Source organism: Spermophilus citellus, assembly GCF_964194105.1.
Source record: "Spermophilus citellus genome assembly, chromosome: 4".
Classification (NCBI taxonomy): domain Eukaryota; kingdom Metazoa; phylum Chordata; class Mammalia; order Rodentia; family Sciuridae; genus Spermophilus; species Spermophilus citellus.
In genome coordinates this window covers 122,328,902-122,352,939 of record NC_138185.1, presented here as the reverse complement: position 1 = coordinate 122,352,939, position 24,038 = coordinate 122,328,902, and the positions used below count along the sequence as shown (strand labels likewise).

At 35.8% G+C, this 24,038-nt stretch overlaps 1 protein-coding gene across 1 annotated transcript in view; it reads right to left on the bottom strand.

Annotated features, from left to right (window-relative positions):
* The window catches only part of ALDH1A2 (aldehyde dehydrogenase 1 family member A2), a 90,487-nt gene that overhangs the window by 11,722 nt on the left and 54,727 nt on the right, over nt 1-24,038 (bottom strand). The window contains exons 6-8 of the mRNA XM_081289889.1: nt 23,286-23,414; nt 23,050-23,163; nt 458-560 (exon numbers count right to left, since the gene is read on the bottom strand). Coding sequence (XP_081146015.1) covers nt 458-560; nt 23,050-23,163; nt 23,286-23,414 — 346 coding nt within the window. The remainder of the gene's footprint in view (nt 1-457; nt 561-23,049; nt 23,164-23,285; nt 23,415-24,038) is intronic.

Here is a 24,038-nt window from a genome sequence, read left to right as displayed (position 1 = left end):
GTGCTGGGGATCAAACTCAGGGCCTCACACAAACTAAGCGAGTATGCTACAACTGAGCTACAGTCCCAGGCCTAGGATTTATTTTTAATCACCTTCCAGCCATCAGGCTCAGTTGAGAAGTTTCAGAATACTTGAACCTAGACAGAGAGACCTGTACTTCGGGTGTTTAGAGACTCAAAATATTGCTTCTTCCACCATATTCTGCTAATCAGGCCCTCAACTCTTCTACTCTATTCTATAATGTCACAGAATCAAAACAGCTAAGAAAATGAACTCTGCTCAGCACTCAGTTGATAAGAACTCTTCCCCAATATTAAGCTATTTTTCTCCCCAGGATATCTTGATTACCCTTAGCTTCAAAGATCTTTTTTTTTCTGTGTCATAGCAAGAGTGGAAATACAAAAGAGCCCCAAAGGGTGATGTGCTGGAACATGTGTGAGATCTGTGGTTGACTTACAATCGGCATCTGCAAAGATAATATTGGGACTTTTCCCTCCAAGTTCCAGAGTTACTCTCTTCAAATTACTTCTTCCAGCTGCTTCTTGAATAAGCTTTCCAACCTGAAATAAAAGAAACACAGAGGGATTTTTGCACACCTTGCTCTTGAGGCATGTTCCACCATGTTCCAGTCAGCTCTGGCCAAAGCCAGCTCTGGGCAACAAAAGAAATGTGGCAGTAGCCAATGCTAAAAGGCAAAAGAATCCACTGAAAGACACAAGGACAGCTTTTGTGATCAATTTGGGTGGATAAGATATGCAAGGCAGTTTCGACACAGTTGAATGTCCATGCTGAAGTTTACTGGAGGGCTGCTTCAGTTTCATGATGGAAGACACAAGGCAAAGGGAGTTAAACCTGGAATCTTAATCACTAAAAGATTTCTCTAAAGATAAATGGCATGCAAAATGAGACTAGAGATTTCCATCACTGCATTGTGGCCTTTAGCTTGAGACTCTGGCTGCCAGAAAAAAAGCCAACTGGCTCCACTTGAAAGACATAATGAAGATAAAATTGTGTGTGTATCTCTAAAAATGCCAGGTATGCTTTATCCCATGGTCCAAAGACACTATTGATATTACACCTTTGCCTCTACTTAGGGCTATGGTAAAGGGTTTCCATATAGTGGGAGAGAATCTGTCTCTACTTGTGCAATACTGTAGATGCCTATTTAACTAGAATCCAAGTAAACAAGAGGCTGAGTTTGGAGAATGCATTTGCCATTGACTCACATGTATGATGAAATATAAAGTTTCAAATTGGAAATAGGGATGTACCACCCACAGCCCTGCTCAAAGAAGAATGCAGTGTCAGGCAGTGCTGTCAGGAGTCAGCCAGAAGCTGCTAACTCCATTAGGGTCTGCCTCAGCTGAACAGAGCTCCCTGTTTAAGGGGATGCCACCCCGGAGTGGCTCACATCCACTCACTAATAGTGGCAGGCCTTGCCCATTTAGCCCATCATATGACCCCTCTGAGGGAACTCATGTGTTCCACCATGTTCCAGATGGCTGGTCAAGGTTATCTCAGACCTGCACTATAATTCAACTTCCCTTGTGTCCACTCCTCTTCACCAGAGATCCCTAGTAAATATCCTGCATCCCAAACTCCACCTTAGTAACTACTCTGGGAGAACCAGCCTATAACAGGGTGCTACTCTACTGGACAACTGAGGTACTTTATGGAAAATGCGGAGCCACCCATACAGACAATTTGGTCTTATTGAGATAAAAAAAAAATGCTACTTGTGCCTGGAGATCTACTGAAAATTAAATATTTAAAAAGCTTGGAGAAGAGAAATGCCACATTCATGTTTGGCTCACTCAGCCTCTTGCTGAGATTCAGGAGGGCTAATATGTCTTCAGGCAGTGGAGGGTTATATAACGTAAGGTCAAAAGGCCCTAGAGCCTGAATGCCTGGGATTGTTATTGGCTCACCACTTAACAACCGTTTGGCCTTGGGAAATTATTTAACTTTTTTAAGCCTTGGTTTCCTTCTCTGTAAATGGGGACTACTCATACACTGCTAGTGGGACTGCAAACTGGTAAATTCACTCTGGAAAACAGTATGGAGATTCCTCAAAAAATAGGAATGAAACCATTTAACTCAACTATCCCACTCCTTGGTATATATCCAAAGGATTTAAAATCAGCATACTACACTGACATAGTCATATCAATGTTTATGGCAGCCCAATTCATATCAGCTAAGCCATGGAACCATCCTAGATGCCCTTCAACAGATGAATGGATAAAGAAAATGTGGTATATGTACACAATGGAGTATTACTCAGTCATAAAAGAGAATGAAATTATGGCACTTTCAAGTAAATAGGTGGATCTGGAGACTACTGTGCTAAGTGAAATAAGCCAGTCCCCAAAAAGCCAAATGTACAATGTTTTTGCTGTATGTGGAAGCTAACCCACAATAAGGGAAGAGAGAGGAAGGATAGATATTCAATAGATTAGACAAAGTGGAATGAAGGAAAGGAAAGATGGGTAGGAAAAGGAAAGACTGTAGAATGAACCTGGAATAATTTTTCCTATGTACTTATATGAATATATCACAGTGAATCCCACCGCCACTGTGTATATCCACAAGAATGGGGTCCTAATTAGAACAAGGTATATTCCGTGCTTGAATAATTATATAAAAATGAATTCTTCTGTCATGTATAACTAAAAAGAATCAATAAAAATTTACAAAAACAACAGTGTGTACATCAGATTTAGAGATGTTCTGAGGATTCAGTGATTTAACAAAGATGGCCTTGAGAACCCAGCCTGGCACACAGTAAGTGTACATACATGCTAACCATGCACAAGTGTGAGAAGCTAGGGGACTCTCTTCTCCCAAGTTATGTGGAAAGATATCAAGGTGACTGTAAGGACAGATACTACTAGACTTCCAAAGTAGGTCTCCAGATCTCCAAAACCATACATGCATATTAACTGCTTCAAGAAAACACCAGGTTACTCTCTGGCCTCCTTTCTCCACACCCACACCAGTCTTCACTGTTACTCATTAGATGGGTTAAATGCTTTTGTGTTCTCACTGTAATTCTGCCTCACTGTAGAAGTTTTCTAGAAAATATAACCTCATTCTGAGAGATCCTAACTATGGAAAAGGAGAGGAGAATGATGTCTCTAAAGGAAGTGGAATTAGTTTCTTGTTTTGCAGAGTTACTTACTGAGATGTTAGGAAATGCTAACAGATCTTAAAGATTAATGGGCACTCTGTCCCACCAGCTAAATTTCCCCTTCTCTTGGATCTCTTCTGTCTCCAGGCAAACTCCATAGGAGATGGGCTCAGTCAATGCACTGTTTTCAAACACATTCTCTTAAGAAAATGTGTATACACACACACAAAAAAGAATATGGTGGCCCTCTGCTCTCATAAGAGAACAGTGGTAAGTGGAAATTATTACTAGAGCTTGAGACACTTAGTAAAGGGGGAAACTCATACCTAAGGACAACTTGAGAATCAGCAACCCCTCAACTCATGCCAGCAGCCAAGGGGAGCACCTGAAAAATGCTACCATCTGTGACTGCCTGCTCCTGTGAGGAATTTCAGGAGTTTCTTTCTGCTCCACATTAACTGATGTGGACACATTTTAAAGTCCTAGAAGGAAATCAGGTTAAGTGTTTTCTTAGAAGACAAGTGACTGGAATTCATGAGCATATTTTTCACTACAAGAGTCAGTCTATGGCAGTTCCTTACGTTAGAAATTCATTTATGCCTCTCAAAACCCCTATGAAGTAGGTATTATCTCATTTTAGAGATGATCATATATATGAGTTAAAAGTTAATGAACATTACCAGATAACTCATCTGGCCAACAGCAAAACTGGTTGGACTCTGTAGACTGACTCTAGGGTCTGAGCCTGGGGTCACTCCCTCTCCTTCCCTTTCTTCCATCCTCTTTCTGCCTCCATTTCTTTGTCTACTGTGCACCTAATTTTTGCCACGTATCACATCTTCCCCTTACACTCAAGATTGATTTGAAAGGAAACAGATATACATCCTCTTAGAGACACAAGTGCCATTCACAAATAGTCAAGTTATAAAACTTATACTATGTCTTCAAATTTACATTTAAGAAACAAGCAAGAGCAGGCAGAAACCATGGGTTTACACATAGTGAGATGCTGCATAAACGTGCGGGGTAGGTGAAGAGTGCTGGCCCCCTGGGCATACTTTTCTCTTAGCCCTACTCCAAGAAATTCATGAGGCCATTCGCCATGTTAATATATTTTGCCACCAGGAATGTCGTCCAGTGATTATTTTCATGACTACAGTAACTACTTGAAGATCTCATTCAGTTCATGGTCATTAGAGAAGAAAACCTAAGAATAATTTTTCCTGTGGCAATGCTTTGCCAGTCTTTCCTTAGAAACCAAATTTATGCTAAACACTGCAAGGCAAATCTTAGATGAATAATGTCTTTCCTCTTCATCTCTGGACAAAGGTCAATTTGCAGCTCAGCCTCAAGAAAGAACTGGAAATGTTAGGCCACTGGAGAACCACTTCCATCTGAAGTGGCCTCAGTATAGAACATTTCTGAAAACTCCAGTTTTCAGAATTTCCTTCATTAAACATTAACCCCAATTTTCTCCAGTAAACATTTATTCGTGGTTCTACTATGTGCCAGTTGCAATGTTGGGCTTAGTTCCTTACCAACAAAGAACTCACAGCTACAAGGGCTCCCAGGTAACCCTGGCAGGTGCTCAACAAATGTAGCTGGCTTTGCAATCCTCTTTGAAAAGATTTATCTGGGTCTCATTTAACATTAGATCTGAACTGATTAAATTATAGTTCTGTAACACTTTGCTGTTACCTGGAGTCAGACCATTCTGATCCTGATCTATAGAAATGAGCTAGGATGCAACAAGCTTCATTAATTACAAGGTCAGGCATTACATCCCTTCCCATGATTCTCAGTTTTCAGGTCAAAACCTTCTTTAGAAAATATATTACTTTTCATGAATTCTCCCTGAGAGTGGAAGGAGGGTAAATGACCCCAAACAGGAAGCATTTCTCATTATTATTACCATGAAGGGTACAAAGTAAATAGATTCAACACCAAAGAGGTGATTCTTACCAAAGGTAATACATTTAAAAACAAAGAGTTCAGTGAGAACTGGTTCTAACAAACTAAAACGTTATTTATACAAATCCCATTCAAAGATTTCCAAAGTCAAAATCTATGGGATTACAAAATCTAAAAAAATATATTATAGACATAAAATAAAGTCTGGGATTGACCAACACTTATATGCAAAAGTTTAAGTGTGATTGTTTGGGATTTGTGCTACACTACTCATATTTAGACCATTCCCACCTGACCAGAATATAGGAGCGCATGGTGACATGAAGGAGACTTAAACTGATCAAGTTGATAGGGACAAAACAGACAATTTGCAAGATAAAACAGATGGGCAGTCAGTTTGAGAAACCAAATCCTGTATATAACAGGAATATAGATTTTTGAGATAAAGGCATAGACACTCAGTTTTGAATTCCTCATCTTTTTTCCTATCAGAAAAGGTTTCACAATGTACTATTATTCCTTCCATTCCATCGCTGACAACCTGCCTGATTATAACCATATGTAGGTTTATGGACTACATTTTGGCCCATAGGGGTCAGAAGACCTATGCTACAAATTCTGGCTTGGCTCCTAAGGAAACTTCAATTTAGGAAAGTCACTTCATCTCCTCTGGGTCTCAGCTTCTTTATCTGCAAAATAGAGGCACAGGCAAAGCAGTGAATTTGTCCCTTTTACTCCGGTTAATTGGAGGAGTTAAAGAAGATGAATAGGACTCCTGGGACCCTTGCTCACTCTCAGAGTCCATCTGCAATTATTCTGTGTTTTTCTTGCCTTAAGGAGCAGAAGTAGCTTTTCACAAGATACCACAGCTGCTGGGAATGGTAGAGAACCTAGTCTGTTTTTAGTTTCCCTGCACAGAGCTCATTATGAAAGAGTAAGTGATAGTGTTCCTATCATGTGGTTTCTTGACTCTGCACTCCCTGCAGAGCCTCTCAGCTTAATCTGGGTACCCCAGACAGGCAAGGGTAGTGAACTGGGGGCTCCCACGCACATAATGAAACTGGGCTAATTCTCAGCAGGAATACTGGCACAGACCAAACTCAGACTCCCACCTTCATGTGAATAGGCTTCAAGATTGATATCAGGGGCATCCCGGAAGAGCCACAATGTACAGGAATCCTGTTCATGGCGATGCAGTAGTGCAGGGGAATGAAATCTGGCTCTTAACAGGGAAAATAATTTGTTAAATTGGAAAAATAAATAAACTACAAAAGGCTCTTCATGCCTTCTTTATTCAAGACAGTTGCTCCCTGAACAAAGTTTCTAAAGTTAGAGAAAAATTTTCTTTTTATTAATAAATTACCCATATTAGGGTGGGTTCCTCCTCCAAGATATAATACCTTTTTATGGTTTGTAAACCAAATGTCTATAGAGACATCAGTAAACTGGTTGAAGATGCCTGTTTTCTGCATATATTTTCATTTCTTAAAAACCTCAAACAGACTGACTCTCTGCTTCTTCCCTCTTCTTCTTTCTAAAATTTCATTGTTATGCTTCCTGGTTTCAACCATGATGAAAACAAAAGCCAAAAATATGCGAATTGGGCATTTCTTGTCTTTGTGAAATACCCCAAAATAAGCCAAATTCATCTGTTCAGATTTTCACTAGCAAGTAATAGGGCCAAGGCATCCTTTAAGTGGTAACAGCAATTTCAAAACTTTATCTGTGAAATGTGGATTATGAAAATCAGTATAACCACCAGTAGCTATGGTTCTAGCCTTCTTTCCTATCATTCCCGTCACCACACACCCATCACTCCAGCCACACAAAGCCGCTTGCCTTTCCTGGAACACACTTCTGTGTCTTTGAATAAGTTGCTTCCTCTGCCTGAAAAGCCTTTCCTTTCCTGGGTTGTTTGATAAACTAATTCTTCCAGACCTAACTCTGTACAGACCTAACTCTGTACCTCCTCTGAGAAGCTAACTATTCTCTCCATTCTTCCACAGAGGTTAGTTTCTCCTTCTCCAAACCCACATAACTCTTGCCCTGTATTTGTGAGTGAGCTATCTTTCTCACTAGATTGAATGCATCAGGGGAGACTCTGTCTGGATCAATTTTTTTTCCTATATGTATGTATACAAAGATCTTAAATAACATTTGTTGAGTCAATGAGCCAGAGCATGATGGTAACTCTCGAGGTCTCTGGAAATAGGGACAGAGAGGTGAGAGATACAAGAGATGGAGCCATGCGTTAGAACACTGGCTGCACACTGGAATTCCCAAGGCACTTATGCTCTTTTCTGTCTGGGATTTACCTCCAGAGACTCTGATCATCTTAGGAGTGGAACATACAGTCATAGTTATTTTTCAAAAGTTCCCAATTCAAATGTGCTGCTAGTATTCCAAACCATGGGGTCAATAAAATCTTTAAGGGCATTTCTCTCACACTTTTCTTTTTCACCTTTTATCATTGGGTGCATTCTCCAAATATTTAATATGATTGGTGAATGGGCACATATTACATGCTACTTGTTTTCAAAAACATTATTTTATTTAATGTTTAAAACAATGCTGGGAGGCAAGAATTATTACTGCATTTTATATTTGGAAAAACACAAGATGCAGAGAAGTCAAGAAATTTGTTGGGGACAGGCACCCATGGAGTAGCAGAGCCAGGAATGGACCCTAGAATGCCCATATGGAGCCTCTGGCTCTTTTACCTCCACCACAACTTCTCTCTGTGGTCACTTCTCTTCTCTAGATCTTCTGAGGATTAGATCCCCTCTTCTATGAGTGGGATTCTGACAATTTAGCACACTATCTATGACTAACTTATTCTAGATCAACTGTACTGTATACTTAGTCAACTTTTTGTTGTATAAGACTATTTCAGATTAATTTGAAAATAAATATTCTGATTTCTTGGTCTGCTTTGACAGGAAGAAGTATGGAGTACTCGAGTCAAAGATACTAATGTCCAACCAATTAGACAAGCTAAAGCGGGTGGGCATCTTAGAACCTGTTCATACTCAGGCTGAGTTTGGACAAGAGAAGAAACATATTGCAGAATCCTTGATTTAGCATAAAGAGTAAACCACAGAATCTCAGCTAGCAGACAGAGACATTAGCATGCTTTTTCTTATTTTTCTATACTCATATTTTCATTAGTATTTTAAAAAGGGGAAGAAAGCTAATAATTTAAAACCCGAACATCCAAAAGTTCTGTTACATCAAACTCGGACTTTTTATTAAAATGCTAGATGATTCCCTAGCAGATTTACACACAACTTTAGAAAAAGGTCTATTAGCTCTTTTATAAAAACTAGGTTACACTGTAGCAGGGAACTTCCTCCACCTACAAAGAGGGGTGAGACCAAACAGGGGAGAGCTGACCCGATTCATTACTTAAGCAGCAGAGATGAGTTTGTATCATGCAATATGACATTCATCTCACTTAGGAAATGAAAGGAGAACACCAGCTGCGTAAATTAGAATCAGTGATAATACAGCTGTTAGCTACAAACATTTGTTTGGCACGAATCAATCTGGACTCTCCTGTAGTTTGCTTTGATGGTCTCTCTACTATCTTGTTGACTAATGATGAAATCATGGTTTGTTAATCTAACTGAATAAAGAAAACACTATATCAAGCAAAATGCAAACTGTTTTCCTGTACTTTACTGAAGTGTTTATTGATTCTGTTTATAAGAGCCCTTTCATATTCTCTTATTAAATATTTACATGTATTGCTTATGTATTTAGCTGCATAAGAAGAAATTAATCCTACCTTTAATCTGTGTAACTTTGTTTGCCTTTTAAATGCCTTTTGCTAAAATAAAATGGAAATCAGCCACCTCAAATAAGCTTCTTGTTGCTGACTATTCCAGACATTTTGTGTAATGAAAGGTCCTAATTCCCTAGGGTAATCATAACAGAAGCCACACTTAAATCCATGTTTAAGTGACATGTTCAGTCTGGAAGAATGTATATAATATCCTAAGTAGCCTACAAAACTAGAAAAGAATACATAGATGAAGAAATAAATAACTACAAACTAAAAAGGGGCTCCAGGATTATGTGACCACTTGATTTGTCTGTGAAAACTGTCCATGTGCCACTATTAACAGATAATTACAAGTTGGTTTTCATATTCTAGACAAATGCTTCTCCATCAGGTCCTTTAGCATCTGCCAATGATGTCATTCCAAAGAAGAAACTAGGAGATACCTCAAAAGCCACAGAATTGGTTTCCCTTCAAATGAATGTAAGCATCTCTAGAGAAATATCAAATGTAGACTCCAGTGGAAAACTTCAGCTAAAACTTGTTCTGTGTACACTGTAATTAGGCTACCTCGCCATTGTGTTTCTAATGACAAAACACTTCACAGGGCCACCTTCTGCACCGTTCTTTTCCCAATTTCCTCTTCTCTCTGTTTTTCTTCCCCCCTTTTTCTCCTCCCCCACTTCCTCATTGCATATTTCCAGTTTTGAAAAGTACATATTTTACATATTTAGCTGTTAATGTTCTTCCTGTAGAGATAAAAATTTCCTGTTATTATAAAGCTACAGTAATCAAAACAATATGGTAATGTTGAATGGACAGACACGTAGCCTAGTGAAACAGAACACAGAGTCTAGAAAAAGACTCACACAAATATGGAGAACTCATGCTTGAGAAAGATGCAAAGGCAATTCAGTGGAGACAGGACAGGCTTTTCGAGAAATAAGTGTGAGCAGCTTGGGTTTTTAGCTCAGTAGTTAAGTGCTTGCTGAGCATGTGTGATGTCCCTGAGTTTGATTCTGAGTATGTACGCGTGCATAAACACACATGCACAAAGAAGAATAGAAAAGAAATGGTGCTTAACAAGTATTCTATGTTTTAAAAAAAGGGAGAACTTCAATCTCTACCTCATAACATATACAAAAATTAACTCAAAGCAGATTGTATGCCTAAATGTAAAACAAAAACTCTGAAATTCCTAGAATGAACCAGAGGAGAAAAATCTTTGCACTCTTAAGTTAAAGCTTTCTTACAACGTCAAAAACCTGATTCATAAAATAAAATACTAATGAACTAAATATTATCAAAATCAAGAAGATCTGCTCTTAGAAAATATTGTTAAGAAATGAAAAGACAAGTCACAAACTGGGAAGAAATATTTGCAACATATAAAGTTCTTGTAACCAGAATATACAAAGATCTTTCAAAATTCAATAAGAAGACAAACGATGCTCTCCCCCACACAAATTGGCAAACATTAAAAAAGATACCTCACCAAAGAAGACATTCAGTGGCAAATGCACAAAGTAAAAGATGCTCAATAGTAGAGAACTGGAAATTAAAACCACATCAAGAGAACATCATACACCTAATTCAAATAGCTAAAATTTAAAAAGACTGTCCATACTAAATGTTGATGAGGATGCAGAGGAGTTGAAAATATTTTACACTGCTGGTAGGAAATTTACTTGGAAAACACTTTACATTTCTTAATCTGCCATTACATTCTTAGGCATTCCACTCTTAAGATGTATATATCCAGATGAAAATTTGTACACAAACGTTTGTAGAGGCTTTTCTTTGTAGCAGCTCCAAACTGCTGAATAGATAAACAAATTGTGATTTATCCAAAAGGTTGACTACTATTCAGCAATAAAAAAGAATAAAATACTGATATACACAGCATGGATGGATCTCAGAATAATTCTGCTGAGTAAAAAATAGCCAGATAGCAAAGTTTATACCATATGTCTCCATTCATATAAAATTCTAGAAAATGCAAGTAACCTAACCAGAAAGCAGATTGGTATCTGGGAATATGGTGGGGGGTGGATGAAGGGAGAGATGCAAGAGAGAGATTGCAGAGGGGCATTAAGAAACTTTTGAGGGCAGTGAACATAACCACTATCTCAACTGTGCTGGTGGTTTCTCAGGTGGATGGCTACATATGTCTAGACTATCAAAGTTGTACATTTTAAATATGTGAAATTTACTGTGCATAAATTATATCTTAATAAAGATCTAATAAAGATTTAGATCTTTAAGTCTATGTGACTATTTAAAATACAGTTTAATTGTTTTAAAGTAAAAAATACATTAGGAATACATTGATGACATTCTAATACAATTAGAACCCCAAAAGGAAAAATAATGACAAGACATTATTATATGATAATAATGACATCTAGGTAGAGATTTCCACTTTGTGGTTAGAAGTCTAGGGCTCAAAAGAGAGATTAATAATTACAAGTGAGCTATTTTAGGGAAATTTCCTAAATGAATACTGTGTTGATTAACTTAATTGATTACTTTCATATTGTTAAATAAAAATTTAAATAAATGTGTTAGATGAAAATAGATGAGTTAGGAAAAAACTGTTGGTTTTATGAAAAGGGAAAATAGTTGGGGTGGAAAATAAATAGTGATTAATTTCCATGTTCAGAAACCTATAGATATGACTAAAATGAACCCTGAAACTTTCCTAAGGAATATTGCTTTAAGCAGATAAGGGCAAAATCAACAAAAATTGCTTAAGAAGAAGATCTATCCAGTTGAGCCTGAAGAGTCAAATTGCTTAGGAATTCACTGGTGATTATTGGGGCTCCGTTGAACATCCTATGCAGAGGGAACTAGTGGTCCTAGGGGCATAATGATGCAATGAGATGGTATTAGAGCTGTGCTGAACCTGCAAAATCCTCTGGGGCAAAGGCCTAGAGCACAGAAGAAACAGAGAAAACAGGAGGGAGAAGTTCATGAAGATCTCAGGTGATTTTTACCAAATATTGACTTTATGCTCTTAATGCTAGGGTAAGTCCAGTTCATCCATTTGTAAAATATGGGGTGATGGAAGGGCATCTTCATATGCTGATGCCTGACATACAATAGTGAATCAAAATACTTTCTATCTGAAAGATCAATCTTAGTTTTAAGACTGTCAAAGTCATCTCCGAGAAAGCTCATTAGTACCTTTCTGGGCTCAAAGGCTACTCCTGTATATGAGGAGGAGGAATGAAGGAAAATGAAATTTACTACAGACTGAGAAGTGGCACAGGAAAGGTTATGTTACTCATTTTTGAGGTGCAGCTTGTGAAAATAATTCTTACTAGTTTACAGTTGTGCTGTATACATCACAGTTACTTTCTGAGAAATATAATTGAAGGGGGACTCTGCTCACATGCCAATTATTCCCCTGCACTCATCAGCCATTTTACCATATCACCAACCCTATGTTGTTTTGAGTGTTATGAACTTTCATATGTTTGCAAGTTCTTAATACAATAATTGGTTAGGAATTCATTTTGGACATTTTTTTTTGTCTGTTTCTTTGTTAACTCATGAGTACAGGGAATGCTTTGGACCATGTTTTTACTTTGCTAAACAGACTGTGATATTTTTTCTTAAGATGCTCGGAGAGAGATAATAGCTGGAATAAAACTATAAACTTACAAGATAATGCAAGTAATACTTTTCAGTTTTCACAAATGTTATATTTTAGCATAGACTAACAAACTTAGAACCATAAGTTTTTTTCTTAAAATAGCCTGGGAACATGTTGTGAAGTATGACCCAACTAATTGATTTATGTGTAAATCAGTGATTCTTGAACATCAACAGATTTACAAATCACTAGAAAAACTGATTAAAGTGAGACTTCTTAGACCCATTTCCAAAATCTCTTACTTATAGGCTTGTGGATGGTGTACATAAACCTGGATTTTTAAAGGGTACACAGCCTCCACTACCACCACCACCTTGAACAACTACTGAAAAATGATTACTACATTACATTTTTTCAGCAATGAAATTTTATCTTATGACAGAATTTGAATGTAGTCAATTCAGGTTGAAGTAATGACCCCCACTTTAGACCATTGCAAGTAATCTTAAGTGAGTTCCTTAATAGGTATCAAAACTCTCTTCCAATATTCAACCATTGTAACTTCATATCATGTACAACCACAAGAATGGGAAGTTATAATCCATGTATATATGATATGTCAAAATACAGTCTACTGTCATGTATGACTAAAAAGATTAAAAAATAGAAAACACAGTGAAATAAAAAAAACTCTCTTCCAGCATTGCATTCTAAATAATACACTATTTCACCTAAAAAGAAAAATAATTCAAAAGCAATTTATCTAAGCAAGCACTGAGGCAATCTTCCAAAAAAATGAAATAGAAGAGCAAACACACACACACACATCACACACACACACACACACACACACACACACTTACTAGAAGTCAAAAATATTTGTAAAGTACTTACAAAAGCCACAAAACAAATAAAGAGTAAAGCTGTCAGAAGAGAGCAGGAATTAGTTTTCGACAAATATATTATTTGCAAATGGAAAGTTCAGATTCAACTAATATTTACTGAAATCTTACAATATGCTAAGCAACATGATTGGAACTTTCAAATACAATTATCTTAATCCACAAATAAGTCTGTAGGGAGTTATTCTTAACTCTTAGCGGATGAAAAAACGAAAGGAGAGACTAAATAATTTGCCAAAAATCATACAATAGGAAATCTGGGATCTGATCCACAGTTGTTTGAATCTAGAACCTCTCCTATTATACCACACTTCCCCAAACATAAGTTGTTCTATTAACTTCACTTAAAAATAAATACAAAACAATGACAACTAATATTTACTGACACCTCACTGAGAACCAGACTCCATGTTAAACACTTTAAATATATTAGTTCATTCCACCCTCACAATCCATTTAATATATATAATTCTTAATCTACAGACAGGAAATCTGAGGCCTGTAAAGATTAACAACATGTACTGTGAACAAATCCATACAACCATAATAGATATTTAAATTAAGTCTCATTTTCTGATATCACTCTGACATAATTTTAATTGCTCTTAGGGTAAGTTAAAAACTGGGTTTGGAATTTCTTGTTGGAAAAGTGTGGGTTTTTTTGAGAGAAAGGCAAAGTACAGTGTTGTGATAGTGTTTTTCCAAGTTTCATTTTAGCAAAGGACTGATGAGTACTTTGTTTTTCTTTAAGAGATTCTAAGTAAAGGATGGAGAGAAATGAACTCCAGCTTAACTACATTAAACTTCTAAATTTACTAAACTAATTTTGTGAGGTGTTATTTGGTGATCATTAGGTTGATCATACTGATCATTAACTGTTCAGCTCAAAAATTATCTTTGCTTATGATAAGCCACTGGCATAGCTTTTAACTTGCCTGAATGTGATTGAGAGTAATATAACCTCAGAAACAGAAATGTGGTTATGGGAAATAGCTATAGGGGAAAACATTTTTTTCTAATTTTTTTCATGAACTTTTGTGTTTCTGAAATATTAACTGCTTTCTACTAGAACACTGAAGTCACATATTAGTGACTGAGCATGTGGGGTTGAGTGTTGGCTGGTCCTACCACCAAGTGTGGAGGACTATAGGAAATCAGTTACACAACTGACTCCTCAACTTGTCCCCTCTGGTATGACTTTTAGGGGTGAGGTTTCCCCATCGTCCACCTCTATACAGCTTTTTGCATCCTATTAAAGAGACTTTTAAGGAGAAACACACTGAATTAGTATAAAAACAGCATCTCTGGAGTTTAAATGCCCATTAAAAATAGAACTACTGGAATAATTTTAAAAAGTAACTCTTTGTTCTTAAGAGAGAACACTGAAACCTAATCTTTCATCCTACATTTCAGCCAAAAAATGTGTGTGTGTAATATATATATATATATATATATATATATATATATATATATAGAGAGAGAGAGAGAGAGAGAGAGAGAGAGAGAGAGAGAGAGAGAGAATGAACAAGCTTTTTATAAGTGCTGGTCTTTAAAATTGGCAAGGGAGATAATTTTAAGAATTGAATGATACAAGTATTTGTTGATTATCAGCCAATATCAAGCAACAGATTACTCACAAGGGTCCCCACAACCAGAATACCTTTCCTCCAAGTTCTATTTATACTTTGGTTCTCATGCCACTATAATTTCATCTTATCCAAAGATATCAGTAATAAGAGGAAAGAAATTGTCATAAATTCTTCATAGTTGTGAATGTTAAAAACTGGAATTTAAGATGTAAAATTATTTTCTCCTTGAAATAGTTATCTTTGAGTAAAGTAACTTTTCATTCAAATGTAAACATCTCAAACTGATGACATTTCTCCTAGATGTGCACACACATTTGAAAACCATGTGTATTTCTCCAAGGTCTAGTATAGTGCCTGGCAGATCGGTGCTCAATAAATGTTTGTGGAATTGGCTTGAGATAACTTAGTTTCAAATCTTTAAGTCTTGTACCAGAGATTGTCAGATAAAAATCATCTAATGGATCAAATGATAGTTTTAAAAAGATGCAATTTTAAAAGTTAATTTTAGGGGAAGGGGGGACTGAGAATAGTGTCTATATTCTTTCAGAATTAAACACTTCTGACTATTCTTTCAACAAAACATGTTCCATTGAGAAACCATCTTTTCCAAGAACACCCTTTGATAGGTCATTCCTGATTTTCATGGATACTGTCTCCTACATGTGAGATAGTATGCAGCCAGCCCCTTAGCTAGGGAGGCAGCATAGCACTGTGATGTGTACAGGCTCTGAATATGACTCTTGGCCCTGTCATTTACTAGCATGTGACCAGGAGTAGGTATTTAGCCCTTCCCTGCCACACTCTGCTCATCTGTGTACCTCCTAGGGTTGATGTGGAGACATGGTGAGATGCTGTGTACAAAGCACTTAGCAAGTACCCAGCACAAAGTAAGTGTTCCACCAATGTTGGCTACTGATACCCCAAATTTAAAAGCTTAAACAGAATCATTCATTTTTAACAACTTTACTGAGGTGCAACTCATATGCCATAAAACCTGCCATTTTGTTGTGTACAATTCAGTTGTTTTGATTATAGGATATTTTACATCTCCCAAAGAAACTTCATATCCATTAGCAATCACTCTCATTCTCCCTTCCTCTCTGATCCTGACAACCACTAATCTATTTTCTGTCTATACATTTGCTATTCTAGATATTTCAGATAAATAGAATCATAAAATATGTAGCCTTTTGTTACCACCTTCTTTCACTTACAATAATGTTTTCAAGGTTTCTTCAGGTTGTAGCATGTATTTATACTTTATTCCTTTTGACTGAATAATATTCCATTGTATGGGCATATTACATCTTGTTTGTCAACTCATCACTGGATAGACATTTGGGCTGTTTCTACCTTCAGCAATCAGGATTAATGCTGCTATGAATATTTCTGTACAAACTTTTATATCCTGATTCAGTCTTTTCTTCCTTGTGTAGCTAACAAATATCTAAAATGCATTTTATTGTGCATCAGATACTATTTTAGGTACTGAGGAGAATGCCAAAAGGACAGACCCCAGAGGAAACATCCTCATCCAAAATTGCATGTATGACTAGAAACTGCTATCTTCTAAAACTTATAAAATCAACACTAAACTGATAATACAAATCAGCTCAAAGATTAAAAGAAGTTATTTATGAAATTAAAGCACTTCTTAAATATTTTGTACTAGATAAATCAAGGGCTTTTCTGTATCCAAATGTCCCTAAAATTGTACTCTTAAGACTCTAGTTATATCAACTGAAGTAAACAAAGGTGTAATCCCACTGACTATAATATATCTAATGTGAGATTATGAGCATAGGGTGATCTGATCTACATGAAACCTAGAGAAAGAAAGCCAAAGGCAGTATGGGACTGTCATTCTAGAGCCAAGGGAAACAAATAAGGAAAGTCATTTTTGCTAAAAACAAAACAAAAACAAAACCAAAATTCTAGATCACAGTGAGAACACAGTTTGAGTTTTGGGAAACTGAAAGCAGTAAGTGAATTTCTGGTAAGGAGACCAAAGCAGAACATGATGGTCTCACTCAGTTGATTATTAGAGACTTAAGCCCATAGAGACTGAAGTGACTAAAATGTGACCAGATGAGTACCAGAGGAAGTGAAGCCCACAAGTCTGCATGGGGGTCCATCTGTGTCTTTGGCTGAATGCTAAGCTGGTAGTGCAGAGGGAGAAGCTCCATGAGACTGAGCAAAGAAAAATATCAGGTAATTTGCTTAATAACTGAGAGTACTCATTGAGGGATAGGAGACATTTAAGTTCAGAGATGACAGAGTAGAAAGACCTTGTTGAATGCTGGAGGTATTCAATATAAACACTAGAAGGATCTCAATTTACTAATAAAAATAAACCAGTCATAACAAAGCTTGAAAATAAGACTTGGAAGAGTTAAGCTGGATCTTAAGTAACTTAAATGTGGGGGGGGGGCGCGCGGGCAGGGAGCCCACTCTTTAAAGAAAGACAACAAAATCTACATGTTTCACAATGTCCAGTATCCTGCCAAAACTAACAGAAGTGAAAAGAAGTATACCCTGGAAAACTATCAGTCAACAGAAATAGATGCAGAGATGAGAGAGATAATAATATTAACAGAGAAGGACTTTAAAAGAGGCATTAGAAATATGTTCACAAATTTAAAGGAAAACAAGGATATGGTGAGGAAGGAAAGCTAAGCTATATATACATATATGAACTCACAATCTCCAGAGCTTAAAAATGCAACATCTGAAGCACATCAAGCATTACGTAAAGAAGATAAATGAGCTTTATGATGACAAGCTATCTAGACTGAAGCACAAAGAGGAGAAAAGATGAGAATAAACGAAAAGAGCCTCAGTGACTGATAGGATAATGTCAAGTGATGTAATACATAGGTAATAAGTAGAGGGCAGTAGACGGAAAAACATACATCTGAAGAAATAAAAGTCTAAATGTTTCTGAATTTGATGAAAACTATAAACTTGAAGAACCAAAATGTTAATGAACCCCAAACAATTTAGGAAAGAACAAATACATAGAAACACATCACAATCAAATTGCTGACAAGCATTAAAAAGAGATATTCTTACATGCAGTTGGAGGAAAAGGAAACATCACACACCACGACTGTGGAGACTCATCAGAACATGGCAAGTCAGAAAAAAAACAGAATGACATCTTCAGTGTCTTGAAAGTAAAGTGAAGCAAAACTGTCCAAATAGAATTCCATATCCAGAAAAAAAGTTATTAAAGAACAAAAGACAAATTGAGATATTGTCAGACAAACAAAAACTAAGTGAACTCTTCAGTAGTATACCTGCCCTACAAGAAACATTAGAAGTGTTTTTTAGATAAATAAATAAATAAGAAAAATATAAAGAAACAATTCTAACCAAAAAATAATAATAATAAAAATGCTACAAGAAGGGAAGGAGGACCTACCCCAAAACAAAAGAGGGTCGGAATGGCTAATATATTGATACCTGCAAAATAATTTTGTTCTCTCATTTTTAAAAAGTTGTTAAAGATAATTAAATTTTTAAAACAGTAACAGTAGAAATGTATTCAGAGTCACATAACGTGAAAATAAATTAGGGACAAAAACAGAACAAAGGATATGATGAATGAAAGAATATTGTTGTGTGATTATTATATCCTATAGAAGAAACAATACAATTAATGACAGACCGTGATTAAGAAGCATACTGTAAACACCAAAGCAATCATTTATAAAACAGGTATAGCTAATAATGTGAATCAGAAAACTAAATTAGTCAATTAATTCAAAAGAGGGTAGAAAAAGGTGAGGGGGGAAGACCTAGATGGACCAATGAAAACCCAAAACAAGATGGGAGATTTAAACACAACCTTATCAATAATACATTAAATGTTGAATAACAACTACAACAGAGGACATAAGAGAGTACATATCATATTGTTATATTTATATGAAGTTCTGGAATAGTAAAATTAATAAAAAGGATTAATGATTGCCTGGAGCCAAGAGTGTTAGCTGGAAAAAGGCCTGAGTAATCTGTGGTGGTTACATGGATATGTATATTTGGTATTTAAATGGGTGTGTTTTAATGTATGTAACTTATACTTCAGTAAATTTCTTTAAAATGTTAAAAAATCTACAGCGACAAAACAGATCTGAACCCAAGAGCTCTGACCACAAGTACTTACATTTTTACTGACTTGTCATACAACTTCTTGTGAGGCCTGAAAGATGAGATTCCATCTATCTATTCCATCTAACTTTCTACTACATGGTGTTGTAACATTTTTTTAAAGGTGCTCAGTTTTTAGATTTAAATATCTTGGAATAAAATATTAAGTGCTTAGAAATTATCAATAAAAGCCTAAAACCTATTTAATGACAAATAACTAAAGGGATTCCTACGTAGGAAGTCAATATGGTAAAGATTGTCCTTCCCTCAATTTAATATGAACATATAATGCCAATCAAAATTCCAATGAGAGTTCTGGGGAGAAAGGTAAGATGCTTATAAAATCAATTTGAAATTTCATCTGAAAGATTAAAAGGGAAAGAATGGTCAAAAGGTTTTGAAAAACCAAAAAAAAAAAAAAAGGCGTAATAAGGGGGTATCTTGTCTATCATATCACAACTTCTGAGACTTAGTAATTGGAACAATAGATAAATAAAACTATGAATCATAAAACAGAAACATGTAGACATGTACATTTATCATATAATGCTATATTGTATTAAAATGAGTCGCAGAATGATACATTCTTTAATAAATTATACTTAAATAATTGAACACTAGTTTTTTGTTGTTGTTGTTAAAAAACTAAATTAGGCCCCTACTTGTCATTATACAGGAAAATAAATTCCAGCAAGAAAAAAAGATTTAAACAAAACAAAACCATAAAAAATACTGAAAGAAAATGGGAAGAACCAATGTGTATAAACTTGAAGGGGTTTCTCCAAAGGGACAGAAAACTCAGAGGCTGTTATGGAAAAGAATAAGACATAACTATACACAAATTTAAAACTGTGCATGGCAAATAACTCTTTTTTTTATTGGTTGTTCAAAACATTACAAAGCTCATGACATATCATCTTCCATACATTTGATTCAAGTGGGTTATGAACTCCCATTTTTTTACCCCAAATACAAGTTGCAGAATCACATCGGTTACACATCCACATTTTTACATAATACCATATTAATGACTGTTGTATTCTGCTACCTTTCCTATCCCCTACTATCCCCCCTCCCCTTCCCTCTCATTTTCCCTCTCTACCCCATCTGCTGTTGTTTAATTCTCTCCCTTGTTTTTTTTCCCCTTTCCCCTCACAAACTCTTAATGTCTTCTTTGATATAAAGAGAGCAACTAAGATCAGAACACGGAAGAAGAGCATGAGGAAAAGACTAACATTAAACAGAGACGAGTGGGGTGGGAAAAAGGGAGAGAGAAGGGAAACTGTATGGAAATGGAAGGAGACCCTCATTGTTAAGCAAATAACTCTTTAAAATGTTAAAATCCAAGAGCAAACTGTTAATAATATTTACAAATTATACAACAAACTTAAGATTAACATACTTGACATATAAAGAGATCCTATAAATGAAACCAAAACTTTAATGCCTTCTTGGTAAGCAAATTAAAATATAAATATCCTTTTATTTTACAATTACATTTCCAGAAACATCCAATGTACTATCTATCTATCTCTCTCTCTCTCTCTCTCTCTCTCTCTCTCTCTCTCTCTCTCTCTCACACACACACACACACACACACACACACACACAATCTCTTTTGTATCTCCAAAGGCTTTTATTTCAATGGTTTGTACAATAAGAACAAAAGTGAAAAAAAAGTTGTTGGTGTGCACATTAACAGAGGATTAAATACTAAATAATATTGATGTAAGAGTATGCCATGTAGCTATTAAAAAGAAAGAATATCTTTTGGTACTGGTACAACATGGTATCTGTATATCACACTCTTATTTTTATTATAAAGTTTTATTAAAAAATTACACCGAAGTGTCTTACCTGACTCTATCATGACCACTGTTCAATTAACAGAAAAAAAGATTAAAGCAAGAAAAGATACCTTAAGTATATCATGTACATTTTAAAAATATGTATATCTAATTCTCCAGTCTTTCAATATAAAACCTAGGAAATGATGGGGAATGAGATAGACATTATTACCCTAACGTGCATGAAGACACAAATGGTATGAAAATACTTTGTGTACAATCAGTGACTTAAAAATTGTGTTCTACATGTGTAATATGAAATGAATTGTATTCTACCATTATGTATAACAAATTATAATAAATAAATAATTTAATTTAAGAATACAATTAGCCAATAAAGATAGTAAAGAAGGCCCCAGTTCATTATTAATTTTAAATGCAAATTAAAACAATAAATTTACCAATAAAATTGCCAAGTATAAACATTAAAAAAAGAGACAGATTTTAATTACAGTTCCTCTTGTCCTTTCTGATTAAACCACATCCTTAAAATACTTTGAAGATTTCTGGTTTCAGTTTCTTTAAGTGGAGTGGGGAGTTAAAAACATTTGCCAAGCCATCCAGGCTCACACTCTTATCCAGATTTATATTTTCCCCTAATATTTTATTATTGTCTTTCTTGCCTACTTCTAATTGGTTGCAGTTTGTTTTTGTCATCTCTCCTTAATAAATATTTTTCAAAGCATTAGACTCAGTTCATCAGAAACAATAATTCCCTTTCATACTCTCATTTTGGTTTACATATTTCATTAAATTGAAAAAGTGTAACAAAACAAGTATAACAAAAATTTTGGAGAAACAAGCAAGATTTACTCTTGACAAACATAAAACTAAATAATCTCTAAATGTAAATTAACATTTAGGTCAATTAATTCATCTTTTATGAAATTTTTCATGAATTTAACAAGAGTCAATTAAACCACATTATCAATTCTCTATTAACTGATATTGTCAACTTTCTAGACCTGTACTCTCCAACATGCTAGCCACTAGCCATATGTGGCCACAGAAATGTGGCTAGTCTGAATTGAGGTGTGTTGCAATGTAAAACACATACCAGATTTCAAAAACTTCATAAGAAAAATAGAATGCAAAATATTGTGTTAATAATTTTCATACCGATTATTTGTTGAAATAATATTTTGGAAATACTGGATTAAATTAAATATGTTGTGAATATTAGTTTCACTTGTTTCTTATAATTTTTTAGGTTACTAGACTTAAGTGACAAATGCTGCCCTTGTTCTCTTTCTTTTGGGGAACACTGTTCTGGACTTGTAGACATCCTTTGCAATGATGACAGCAGTATCTGTGAAGTTCAACTTGAGACAATGAATCAGAGTCTCTCTTTGGGCATTTGTTACCTGAATCAAAGACATACTGGAGTAACAATTTATACATCTCCCTAATTACACATGTGATTCTAACATAAGGGATTTATAAACTTGATCTGTTACCTCTTTTGGTATGAGCTATAAAGTAAGAACAGTTTTCACATTTTTAAATGTTTGTAAAAAAATTATAAGTATTTTTTGATTTGTAAAAATTATATGAAATTTAAACTTCAGTTCCTGTAAAGTTTTCCTGGCACACAGTCACACTCATTTGTTAATGAATTATCTATGACTGCTTGGTGCTAGTAATGCATAACTGAGTGGCTGCAACAGAGACCACATTGCCTGAAAAGTGTACAGCACTTACTATCAGACCTTCACTGGAAAAGTTTGCTGACCACTGCTCTGTATCATCCCTTACAGCTCTTAGGGCATAATTATTTGCCAGTTGCAACTACAGGAAATCAAGAGAAGGAAATGCTATGTCTCAATTCTCATCTTTACTAGAGACTAATTTAGCTTTTCAGCTTCTTAACTTGCTTCTGCATATGTTCTTGAATCAAAAAAGTATCCAGAACCACAACTTCTGGGACAATTTTTACACAGACAGTACACAAAAAAGCTCAGAGAATTGTGCATCCAATAGTTAAAAATGTCAATCTTTGCTATCATAGTCACCCATGTTCTATCTCTGAGATCAATATTACTTCTAAAGGGCTTGGGTACTGAGTGCCCGGTGGGTATCCAGCTTACAGGTACCATCTTCAGTGTCATGTTCCTCAGTCCATGGTTCTCAGGGACCTACCTCAGTAGAGCCTGTGAATGCAATCTTGTCTATGCCAATGTGAGAAGCTATTGCTGCCCCAGCTGTTGGCCCATATCCTGGCACAATATTGATGACTCCAGGTGGAAAGCCGGCCTAAGAAAACAGAAGTGGAGGAAATGTGTTTTGTGAAGGTCCACACAACCACATTGGATGGAGCATGCTCTACAGACTCTGTAAAGGGAGTCAGAACCACTCCTGAAGTCAGCTTCCCCTACCTCTTTGATGAGTGCTCCCATGTAGAGTGCGCTGAGAGGCGTTTGCTCTGCTGGCTTAATCACTATTGTATTGCCACAGCACAGAGCTGGAGCAATTTTCCAGGCAAACATTAGCAGGGGGAAGTTCCACTGAAAGGGAAAACTCAAGGTTGATAAATGGAAAAATATTTCTCTACCACTTTGTTTCTAAGCTGTGACTTCTTGGATTTTTCTTAAACTAGTCCTCATCATAAATCTTGTCTCCACAAAGCATAGATGTTTGGATTTTTAAAGACTTCATTAAGAATAGAATAGCAATGACCTTGAAAATCTCTTTTTTCTCTCTATACAACAAATTACTTTACTCAGCTACCCACCAAAAGAAACCTCATGATTGAAAGGAAGTTTTTGTTTTTTTACTGCTGTTGTTTCATATATTCTTAAAATTAGGCCTTGCGGTAGGGAATGCTATCAATGGTAGAATGTATGCTTAGCATGCATGTGGCCCTGGGTTTGATACCCAGCACAATAACAACAACAACAGCAATAGCTTTGTTTCCAATAAATTCTTGTGTTTGAGACTTTCTCTTGAATATAGGATTTTTACAGCAGGATTTGCACATTAATGTGTAATCTATTCAATATAGAAGCACTAAAAAAGAAAATTTCTAGCCAGAGTGGTGCACACCTGTAATCCCAACAGCTTGGGAGGCTGAGGCAGGAGAATTCCAAGTTCAAAACCAGCCTCAGCAATTTAGCAAGGCCTTAGGCTAC